At 40.1% G+C, this 12,078-nt stretch overlaps 1 protein-coding gene across 3 annotated transcripts in view; it reads left to right on the top strand.

The window, feature by feature from the left end:
• The window catches only part of LOC132865861 (zinc finger protein 850-like), a 157,969-nt gene that overhangs the window by 87,916 nt on the left and 57,975 nt on the right, over window positions 1-12,078 (top strand). For 2 of the 3 annotated variants that reach the window (XM_060898353.1, XM_060898352.1), the window contains 2 exons: window positions 3,530-3,701; window positions 9,142-9,413. In XM_060898353.1, the coding sequence (XP_060754336.1) occupies window positions 3,542-3,701; window positions 9,142-9,413 (432 nt within the window). In that variant the 5' untranslated portion in view covers window positions 3,530-3,541. Of the gene's footprint in view, window positions 1-3,529; window positions 3,702-9,141; window positions 9,414-12,078 lie in introns of those variants that run through there. The other variant, XM_060898354.1, reaches the window with a different exon arrangement.

Below are 12,078 nucleotides of genomic sequence, written 5' to 3'. Positions count from 1 at the left end.
AGAAATGGCTGAACTTCCTCCCTGTTCTATAGGAATTGGACTAAAGAAAGATTCTGACTGCCATAAACTACAAAACCACTCTGCAGCCGATATGTACAATACAGAAAAGAGCAATAAGGACAATAAACAAAACAGGATACAGAGATCACACAAACTCACTATTCATAAAATCACACGTTGAAATTTATGGATCTGGTCAAATTCAGAACAGCACAAATAATGTACAAAGGGAGAAATAATATATTGCCAAAATATATACAAGGAATGTTTAGTGAGAGAGAGGGGGGATATAATCTAAGGGGAGACCTAAATTTTAAAAAACCAAAGGTTCGAGCAAATATGAAAAGCATGTGCGTATCGAGCTGTGGAGTGACTTTATGGAACAGACTAGAGACAGAAATAAAACAAAGTGCAAATATAAATCTGTTTAAAAAAAAAAGGTACAAAAATTTTTTTAAACAAGTATATGGAAGAGTATATGTTAACGGAGGATGATGAGGGATAAATCTATAAATAGAATAGGGTTGATTGTTATATTAGAACTAACTTAGTATATGGTATATATTTATTTATGGGGATAGTTTATATATTTATATTTACAGGGATAGGTATGTAGTATATATTTTTGTAATTATATATTTATATAGATGTTTATGTAGTGTATATATGGTATATACAACCCCGATTCCAAAAAAGTTGGGACAAAGTACAAATTGTAAATAAAAATGGAATGCAATGATGTGGAAGTTTCAAAATTCCATATTTTATTCAGAATAGAACATAGATGACATATCAAATGTTTAAACTGAGAAAATGTATCATTTAAAGAGAAAAATTAGGTGATTTTAAATTTCATGACAACACCACATCTCAAAAAAGTTGGGACAAGGCCATGTTTACCACTGTGAGACATCCCCTTTTCTCTTTACAACAGTCTGTAAACGTCTGGGGACTGAGGAGACAAGTTGCTCAAGTTTAGGGATAGGAATGTTAACCCATTCTTGTCTAATGTAGGATTCTAGCTGCTCAACTGTCTTAAGGTCTCTTTTGTCATATCTTCCGTTTTATGATGCGCCAGATGTTTTCTATGGGTGAAAGATCTGGACTGCAGGCTGGCCAGTTCAGTACCCGGACCCTTCTTCTACGCAGCCATGATGCTGTAATAGATGCAGTATGTGGTTTGGCATTGTCATGTTGGAAAATGCAAGGTCTTCCCTGAAAGAGACGTCGTCTAGATGGGAGCATATGTTGCTCTAGAACCTGGATATACCTTTCAGCATTGATGGTGTCTTTCCAGATGTGTAAGCTGCCCATGCCACATGCACTAATGCAAACCCATACCATCAGAGATGCAGGCTTCTGAACTGAGCGCTGATAACAACTTGGGTCGTCCTTCTCCTCTTTAGTCCGAATGACACGGCGTCCCTGATTTCCATAAAGAACTTCAAATTTTGATTCGTCTGACCACAGAACAGTTTTCCACTTTGCCACAGTCCATTTTAAATGAGCCTTGGCCCAGAGAAGACGTCTGCGCTTCTGGATCATGTTTAAGATACGGCTTCTTCTTTGAACTATAGAGTTTTAGCTGGCAACGGCGGATGGCACGGTGAATTGTGTTCACAGATAATGTTCTCTGAAAATATTCCTGAGCCCATTTTGTGATTTCCAATACAGAAGCATGCCTGTATGTGATGCAGTGCCGTCTAAGGGCCCGAAGATCACGGACACCCAGTATGGTTTTCCGGCCTTGACCCTTACGCACAGAGATTCTTCCAGATTCTCTGAATCTTTTGATGATATTATGCACTGTAGATGATGATATGTTCAAACTCTGCAATGTTACACTGTCGAACTCCTTTCTGATATTGCTCCACTATTTGTCGGCGCAGAATTAGGGGGATTGGTGATCCTCTTCCCATCTTTACTTCTGAGAGCCGCTGCCACTCCAAGATGCTCTTTTTATACCCAGTCATGTTAATGATCTATTGCCAATTGACCTAATGAGTTGCAATTTGGTCCTCCAGCTGTTCCTTTTTTGTACCTTTAACTTTTCCAGCCTCTTATTGCCCCTGTCCCAACTTTTCTGAGATATGTTGCTGTCATGAAATTTCAGATGAGCCAATATTTGGCATGAAATTTCAAAATGTCTCACTTTCGACATTTGATATGTTGTCTATGTTCTACTGTGAATACAATATCAGTTTTTGAGATTTGTAAATTATTGCATTCCGTTTTTATTTACAATTTGTTCTTTGTCCCAACTTTTTTGGAATCGGGGTTGTAATAACCTGCATGTCTTTGGACTGTGGGGGAAACCGGAGCACCCGGAGGAAACCCACGCGGACAACATGCAAACTCCGCACAGAAAGGCCGTCGCCGGCCACGGGGCTCGAACCCGGACCTTCTTGCTGTGAGGCAACAGCGCTAACCACACCACCACCGTGCCGCCCTATATTTAATATGACAACTTTAAATCATGCAGTCTCTCGGAGTTGGTGCAATTGTGGGTCTGAAATGTTACTGAATAAGTAAATGTCTGTCCACACTGTGAGCAGTGAATCGGCTTCTCTCCTGTGAGAATGTGCTGGTGTTTTTGGAGATTACTGTGAGAGGAACTCTGTCCACACTGTGGGTAGTGATGCGTGTTGGAGCCAGTATTAACCGTTTGTGTGTATGTGCACCCTCTACAGGCCTGGAGGGTATTGTGTTCAGGGGGATGATAAATACCTGGCCAGGAAAGGACCAGGTGTGGCTGATTGGAGGCAACAGTTCCTTATGTCTGTCTCCTGCTGTTTACCCTCTTGTAGGGGTGTAATGATGCATGTATTCGTACCGGCCTGTTTCGGTTCAGGACTTTCAGGATGGTGCAGATGTGTACCAAATGCAATCTTTAATGTAATTTAACTGTAATGCATAACATGAATTCAATAAGTTTGAAGTTCTTCATATTAATTGTCCAGGTTTTTGTGTTATGCCTAGATAATCATTATAAATAACGCTGCCGCCTCCTCTGCCAGTTAGGTGAGGCTGGTGTATATAACTGTTTCCAGGAGGACTAGTTTCCTTTAATGCTACAGACTCATTTGGTTTAATCCATGTTTCTGTTAAACACAGTACATTAAACTTCTGATCTGTAATAAGTTCATTAACAGTTAGTGCTTCAGACATGAGAGCTAATATTTAATAATTCTAATAGTTCTTTAGATCAAAGGTGCTGGCAGCGGCTGTACAGTCAGTATGATTTAATTTTATATTGATTAGATTACTAGAACAAACTCTGAGTATTTAAACTTTTTTGTATAGCTTGGGGAACAGATACAATCTTGAATGTAGTGGACCCTGAGTGACGACTCTGTGCAGGTAGCAGACAGTCGGTTTAGCCTGTTCGTCTGCTCCCTGGCCTTGGCTCTGGATTGTCACAGATTAACTAGGCCTTTCCTATGAGCGATGCTGCGAGAAATGAGAGCAGCACCTTCCCGAGTGGGATGGATACCGTCCCGCCCTAACAGATTTGTTGTTTGATCTTTAGCTGTGTGAGGACATGAAAACCAAGACATCCACGGCTGGAGGGACGTCAGAGGTCCGTGTGAAGAAAGAGGAGACACTGGAGCTGAAAATCTACAACCATAGAGATGACCTCGACAACCCACCTGAAGGTCTCTCTGTTAAAGTGGACGATCCTGACAGTAAAGACTACCTCTGTAAGACATCAGGCCACTCTGGTGCTCAGTAACACTCACTGTTTGTTTATTCTTTACCCTACATGCTATCTGGTGCACTAAAAGTGCAATACAGTACATTTGGGATGTAGCCTCAATTTCGGATTATTTAATCAACACATTGTGACAAATTGATATTTTTATTGATACACTATAAACAATTCACATTTTAATATGGTAGCAAGGATTTTATTTATTTACTTATTTAAAATACATTAGTCATTTACAAATTGATGTTAACTTGAATAAAAAAGTGTGGAGTAACACATGATGGGTCATGCTGTTAGATAAAAATCTATGCCAGGGGATATAGAAATGGGTTCCCTCCATCCAGTCACATTTTCGTTTCCAGGCTATATCTTTTAAAACTACTGAAAATCTTCATCAAACTTTGTATACATATCAAGCCACATGTGAGGTGGTCCCTTTTGCTATTTTGGATTTTTGAAAAAAAGTATTTTTCAGATTTTTACATAAAAAAAAATAGATTTTGACTTAGTTTCGAAGAGCAATGTTTGTTTCTGGAGCATGTATCCAAAACTATTCATGATTCAGATTTGAAACTTGGTATACATGTTAACAAAATGATGTAGATGTGCCTTTTCAGCTTAAGAAATTAATTTTTCATGTTACCATGGAAGAAATTTTTAGACTTAGTCTCTCAAGTTAGTCTTAGGGGTAGGTTTTGTTTCCGGAGCAGAACTTGAAAACTATGAGTGGTATGATCTTAAAAGTTGGTATATGTGTTGATTTAAGTAATGTTTTATTAAGTATTAGGTAGTGCCTTTTGATACGAAGAAAATGTGAGAAATTTTAATTTTTAGCTCACCTGGATCAAAGGTCCAGTAGGCTTATGCCATGGGCTGCTGAGGTCAGTGTAAAGAGGCAGGGTTTGTTTCCTGCAGCAGAACTTGAAAAATGTGATGCATAATATCTTGAAACTTGGTATGTAGTTGAATGTAGTGGACCCTGAGTGACGACTCTGTGCAGGTAGCAGACAGTCGGTTTAGCCTGAATACAGTGGTGCTTGAAAGTTTGTGAACCCTTTAGAATTTTCTATATTTCTGCATAAATATGACCTAAAACAACATCAGATTTTCACACAAGTCCAAAAAATAGATAAAGAGAACTCAGTTAAACAAATGAGACAAAAATATTATACTTGGCCATTTATTTATTGAGGAAAATGATCCAATATTACATATCTGTGAGTGGCAAAAGTATGTGAACGTCTAGGATTAGCAGTTAATTTGAAGGTGAAATTAGGCCCTGTCCACACGGCAACGGATTCAGGTGAATCTGATAAAATTATCGTTTCGGCCTGGTGTCCACACGGCACCGGCGTTTTGGGTGCCCCAAAACGAAATCTTTTGAGAACGGGTTCCAGAGTGGAAAGATCTGGCAACAGCGCCGTTGCGAAGTCGTCTGGATGAGTAGAACAGATTTGTTTACGATGACGTCACAACCACATGTGTTTCACGCCGGGTAGAAGTGTAACGAACTCGATGCGAGTTGTCAACAAATCCTATAACTTGGTTCATGAAACGCGCTTACAAAATATTTTCACTGTGAATATTTATTGTGTAATGGTGCAAAGTGAGAGAGAGAGAGAGAGAGAGAGAATAACCCTTTGGGCAAAGTCAATCCCGCCAGCAAAAATAGGGAAAAAAAGGAGCGATCTCACCTCTTCAGATGTTGGTTGAAGTCCTACAATACATTCCTCAAAAAGGACGTAGAAGAACAAATTAATCCATCAACGTGTAGCATTCAATTTATTCCGGACCATTAAAGATGCCGCCTTCCGCATAGAATCATACGTCATCCTCCCCGCCATATTGGATGGGGCAAAGCGGAGAATAAAGATGCCTCATTCATGTGCTGCGTTTAACTGTACCAACAGGTTTGCCGTCCAAACGAGATCACATGGGATTACCTTTCACAGGTGAGACTGGAAAAATACTTTTCATTGTATTTGGTCATTATAACATAATTTTACGAACAGACTTTGTGGCTAATATGAAGTCTCGCGCATAATAGTTTAAGCGCATGCGTCCTTACTATTTCTATTGTCCTGGTGTCTCCGATGGGACCGTCTTACAGCGCACCTAGAGGTGTGGCATGTGTATTGCATCGTTTTCAGCAAGCATTGCATTGCCATATGAACCTGATATTTTACTGATCCGTTGCCCATGTGGACGCAATATTTAAAAAAAAAAATCTCGTTGCCGTTGTCGTGTGGATGTAGCCTTAGTCAGGTGTTTTCAATCAATTGGATGACAATCAGGTGCGATTGGGCACCCTGTTTTATTTAAAGAACAGGGATCTATCAAAGTCTGATCTTCACAACACATGGAAGTGTATCATGGCACGAACAAAGGAGATTTCTGAGGTCCTCAGAAAAAGCGTTGTTGATGCTCATCAGGCTGGAAAAAGTGACAAAACCATCTCGAAAGAGTTTGGACTCCTCCGATCCACAGTCATACAGATTATGTACAAATGGAGGGTATTCAAGACCATTGTTACCCTCCCCAGGAGTGGTCGACCAACAAAGATCACTCCAAGAGCAAGGCATGTAATAGTTGGCGAGGTCACAAAGGACCCCAGGGTAACTTCTAAGCAACTGAAGGCCATTGGCTAATGTTAATGTTCATGAATCCACCATCAGGAGAACACTGAACAACAATGGTGTGCATGGCAGGGTTGCAAGGAGAAAGCCACTGCTCTTCAAAAAGAACATTGCTGCTTGTCTGCAGTTTGCTAAAGATCACGTGGACAAGCCAGAAGGCTATTGGAAAAATGTTTTGTGGACGGATGAGACTAAAATAGAACTTTTTGTTTTAAATGAGAAGCGTTATGTTTGGAGAAAGGAAAACACTGCATTCCAGCATAAGAACCTTATCTCATCTGTGAAACATGGTGGTGGTAGTATCATGGTTTGGGCCTGTTTTGCTGCATCTGGGCCAGAATGGCTTGCCATCATTTGATGGAACAATGAATTCTGAATTATACCAGTGAATTCTAAAGGAAAATGTCAGGACATCTGTCCATGAATTGAATCTCAAGAGAAGGTGGGTCATGCAGCAAGACAACGACCCTAAGCACACAAGTCGTTTTACCAAAGAATGGTTAAAGAAGAATAAAGTTAATGTTTTGGAATGGCCAAGTCAACGTCCTGACCTTAATCCAACCAAAATGTTGTGGAAGGACCTGAAGCGAGCAGTTTGTGAGGAAACCCACCAACATCCCAGAGTTGAAGCTGTTCTGTATGGAGGAATGGGCTAAAATTCTTCCAAGCCGGTGTGCAGGACTGATCAACAGTAACCAGAAACATTTAGTTGCATTTATTGCTGCACAAGGGGGTCACACCAGATACTGAAAGCAAAGGTTCACATACTTTTGCCACTCACAGATATGTAATATTGGATCTTTTTCCTCAATAAATAAATGACCAAGTATAATATTTTTGTCTCATTTGTTTAACTGGGTTCTCTTTATCCACTTTTAGGACTTGTGTGAAAATCTGACGATGTTTTAGGTCATATTTATGCAGAAATAGAGAAAATTCTAAAGGGTTCACAAACTTTCAATCACCACTGTAGGGTGGGGGATATAGATGACTCTCGTCTTGTTTATTTTCATATGACAGCAAGGCCCAAAGTGTATTATTCCCCTCATACCACAGTGATTTGCTTACAGTTACAATTTTTAATTTATGAATGAATGATACATTGCATGTTTTATTTGTTTCTTTTTACATAGAATGTCATTCTCTCCAGCTGAGAATATTCTGAGACAAAAAAATGTGGGATGTTGTGTGACTGAGAAACCAGAAAGCACAAACTCCTCTGTCCTGAAGACGCCTCCATCTTGGGAAACTTACTGACTGATACCTGGGTCCCCTTCCATAAATGCTAAATAAACGTGTCTTAACGTCTTCACCGCATTAGAAGACTATAGTTTTTTTTTTTTTTTCCCACCCATTTTCTCCCCATTGTGGTCACCTGCTAGTATCCATCCACCAGCCAGGTCTCTCTAACCATGTGAGCAAAGGCTAACACATGCTTCCTCCAAGACATGTAAAGCCATCAACCTCCTCTTTTCCAAATGTAGCTCATGCTGCGTCACAGGATAGCAAAACACACCCGGAGGATAGTGCCATGTGCTCTCTTTCCCACATGCATGAGCTCACAGAAGACCCCAGTCGGCTGTGATTAATAGGGGACAGAGAGTATGCCCCTGGAATGGGATGCTCAATCAGCACAGATGGGTGTGATGGACAGGAGTCCAAATATCTGTATACAGGTTTAGGGGCATCACAGTGGCGCACCTCCAGGGTCCTGGATTCGATTCTCAACTTGGGTTGCTGTCTGTATGAAGTTTTGCAAGTTTTCCCCTGTCAGTGTAGAAACCCTACACTTCCTTCCTCTGGGTCCACTGGTTTCTCATCTCATTATCTCTAGCCGCTTTATCCTGTTCTACAGGGTCGCAAGCAAGCTGGAGCCTATCCCAGCGGACTACGGGTGAAAGGCGGGGTACACCCTGGACAAGTCGCCAGGTCATCACAGGGCTGACACATAGACACAGACAACCATTCACACTCACATTCACACCTACGGTCAATTTAGAGTCACCAGTTAACCTGACCTGCATGTCTTTGGACTGTGGGGGAAACCCACGCGGACACGGGGAGAACATGCAAACTCCGCACAGAAAGGCCCTCGCCGGCCATGGGGCTTGAACCCGGACCTTTTTGCTGTGAGGCGACAGCGCTAACCACTACACCACCGTGCCGCCCCCACTGGTTTCTCCTTCAGCAAATTGGTTATGCTTAAATTGCCACTAGGTGTGATTTTTTTCATTATTTTTTTTAAAATTAAATATGAATTCTAGATGTATGGCATTGGAAAAATGCCTAGGCCTAGAAATACCAGAATTGTCATCAAGCTCAGAGATGTGCGTTGGACTATTTTATTTATTTACTTACTTTACTGTGTGGACAGTTATTTTTGTTTGTACCTGCATGTGATTTTCATAGCAAATTTGGGATATTCTGTTTCCCAAAAGATAAGCAAGTTCTTTGAAAACAACCATGACCCTGACCAGGCAGGTCGTAAGAATGCTGTAAATACATCACATAGTGCCACAGTCATGCTAATGAACATTGTTTTATTTTGCCCTGCAAGCTTCTGACCACTTGTTTATGCCCACAAGGAAGTAAAAACAATTCGTACTTGTGTACCTTGTGTGTACTCCTGTGAGATCTCAGTCCTGACGGACATCTCTAGTCTCAACCTCAGTGAACCTTACTGGCAAGCTTTCTTAGGATAATATTTATACAGGACTAATGTACTGTGTGTGTGGTCTTAGATACATACACACATTTGGGCCTCATTTCTTCCTGTTGTGTTTTCTCTACTCCCAGACTGCGAATTTTGCAAATCCTTCTTCCTCAACAAATGTGAGGTTCATGGACCACCCCTCTTCATCCCCGATACTCCTGTTCCCATGGGAGTCCCTGACCGAGCCAGACAAACACTTCCTCCTGGACTAGAAATCCAGAAGTCCAGTATTCCTGATGCAGGCCTGGGAGTGTTTAATAAGGGGGAGACTATTCCAGTAGGTGCACACTTTGGACCCTGCCAGGTAGAGCTGGTGAACCGAGAGGAAGCCAGGAACAGTGGAGACTCCTCGGTTGTGAGTTTGTCATAAATTTATTATGAAGATTGTATATTTTTAAGAAACAAAATATGATGACTAGATGAAAGTAGCTCCAATTAATATCAATTTCTTCTTGTCACTGATATGTGGAGTGGTGGTGTAAATCACAAGTTTGATCACAATGTGATCCTACATCGATTCTTTTAGCCAGTGTGGTGGAAATTCACCTGTTAATAATAGAAATACGAGTAACACCTGAATAATGCTCAAGCAAATGTATTTATTTATTGTATAATTTAATGAAAGTCCCATAAAATCACAAGCCCAGGTAGTCACTAACATAGGTCCTCCCATATCTACTTCTAGGCATGTTCAGCTTCCTGTCTTACACAAGATATTAGTCATAATCATAGCTTCCATCAACATTTTGTAATAGTCTGTTTTCCCAACTGCAGCTGAGAAAAACTGTCCCAAGTTTTCCCTGACTCTGCCACATCCACGACAACCCGGTAGCAGCTTCTCACACGCGCGCAAAAACAAAGAACTTATTTATTCACACTTGCAGCTTGTTTCTTTTCTAAATATCAAAGCTAAACAGAGAAGCATGACACTACAGGATTTGAACATATATTGTTAGCTATAATTAATGCTAAAGTTAATATAAAACTTCTTACCACACCAATGATCTGATGATTTTTGATGCCACACAATTTGCCACTATGAGAGTTGGTTTGATGCTGGGGTATGCAATTGGTATGACTTTTTACGCAATCGGTTTCATTTCCATGAATTCACAAGTGCAAACAAAAGTCAAAAAGTTCTAAGACAGATGTTATAATTTCAAAAGGAATTCAAAGGAATTCTCCGATGAAAACATCGCTTGCAGAAGTGTTTAGACTTAAATGGAGGATATGTAGAGAAATAGCTTTGTTATTTTCATAAATGAGTGATTCCACGCTTATGGGTACTGAAATGGGGACATGAACTTATTCACCTAAAACCATTTCTTTTTTTACCATCAGGTCACAAAACATGTAATCTTTAATGAATGATATGTTAAAAGATAACTTTAATTTTCTGAGATGTAATAAAAACATTTATATGCCAAAGTCAAGCCTATGAGTTCCAAAATGATGTCTGTTACATTACTTCTGTTACGATTGTCCATCTCGCGTCTGTTATAAATTAATTACAATCTAGCTATATACCATGTTAATCTTATTGAAAGAATGTGTATGTTTATTCTACTACACATGTTTATTAATTATATTTGCTAAAACATCACCTTCCTATGTTTCAAAAAGTAATTCTACATTGTTAAAATTGAGAATATATATGTCCACAACACTTCTGTTACGGTCTGACTTTGGCATATGTTTTTATTACATCTCAGAAAATTAAAGTTATCTTTTAACATATCATTCATTAAAGATTACATGTTTTGTGACCTGATGGTAAAAAAAAAATGGCTTTAGGTGAATTTTTAAAAATAAGTTCATGTCCCCATTTCAGTACCCATAAGCGTGGAATCACTCAAATAAAGATATTTTTTTCATTTGTCTTAGAATTTTTTACTTGCCCTCGTATAATTTCAACATTGGTTTGGTGAGGGTTGATTTGGATATGTACAGTGGTACTTGAAAGTTTGTGAACCCTTTAGAATTTTCTATATTTCTGCATAATTATGACCTAAAACATCAGATTTTCACACAAGTCCTAAAAGTAGATAAAGAGAACCCAGTTCAACAAATGAGACAAAAATATTATACTTGGTCATTTATTTATTGAGGAAAAATGATCCAATATTACATATCTGTGAGTGTGGGTTTCCTCCGGGTGCTCCGGTTTCCCCCACAGTCCAAAGACATGCAGGTTAGGTTAACCGATGACTCTAAATTGACCGTAGGTGTGAATGTGCGTGTGAATGGTTCTCTGTCTGTGTCAGCCCTGTGATGATCTGGTGACTTGTCCAGGGTGTACCCCGCTTTTCGCCCATAGTCAGCTGGGATAGGCTCCAGCTTGACTGTGACCCTGTAGAACAGGATAAAGCAGCTAGAGATAATGAGATGAGACATATCTGTGAGTAGGAAAAGTGTGTGAACCTCTAGGATTAGCAGTCCATTTGAAGGTGAAATTGGAGTCAGGTGTTTACAATCAATGGGATGACAATCAGGTGTGAGTGGGCACCCTGTTTTATTTAAAGAACAGGGATCTATCAAAGTCTGATCTTCACAACACATGTTTGTGGAAGTGTATCATGGCACGAACAAAGGAGATTTCTGAGGACCTCAGAAAAAGCACTGTTGATGCTCATCAGGCTGAAAAAGTTTACAAAACCATCTCCTAAAGAGTTTGGACTCCAGCAATCCACAGTCAGACAGATTATGTACAAATTGAGGAAATTCAAGACCATTGTTACCCTCCCCAGGAGTGGTCGGCCAACAAAGATCACTTCAAGAGCAAGGCATGTAATAGTCGGCAAGGTCACAAAGGACCCCAGGGTAACTTCTAAGCAATCGAAGGCCTCTCTCACATTAGCCAATGTTCATGAATCTACCATCAGGAGAACACTTGAACAACAATGGTGTGCATGGCAGGGTTGCAAGGAGAAAGCCACTGCTGTCCAAAAAGAACATTGCTGCTCGTCTGCAGCTTGCTAAAGATCACGTGGACAAGCCAGAAGGCTATTAGCAAAATGTTT

The sequence above is a fragment of the Neoarius graeffei genome, chromosome 18, assembly GCF_027579695.1.
Source record: "Neoarius graeffei isolate fNeoGra1 chromosome 18, fNeoGra1.pri, whole genome shotgun sequence".
In the NCBI taxonomy this organism is placed as follows: Eukaryota; Metazoa; Chordata; class Actinopteri; order Siluriformes; family Ariidae; genus Neoarius; species Neoarius graeffei.
Note: the sequence above shows the minus strand (reverse complement) of the source record. Positions and strands in the feature narration are given on the sequence as shown.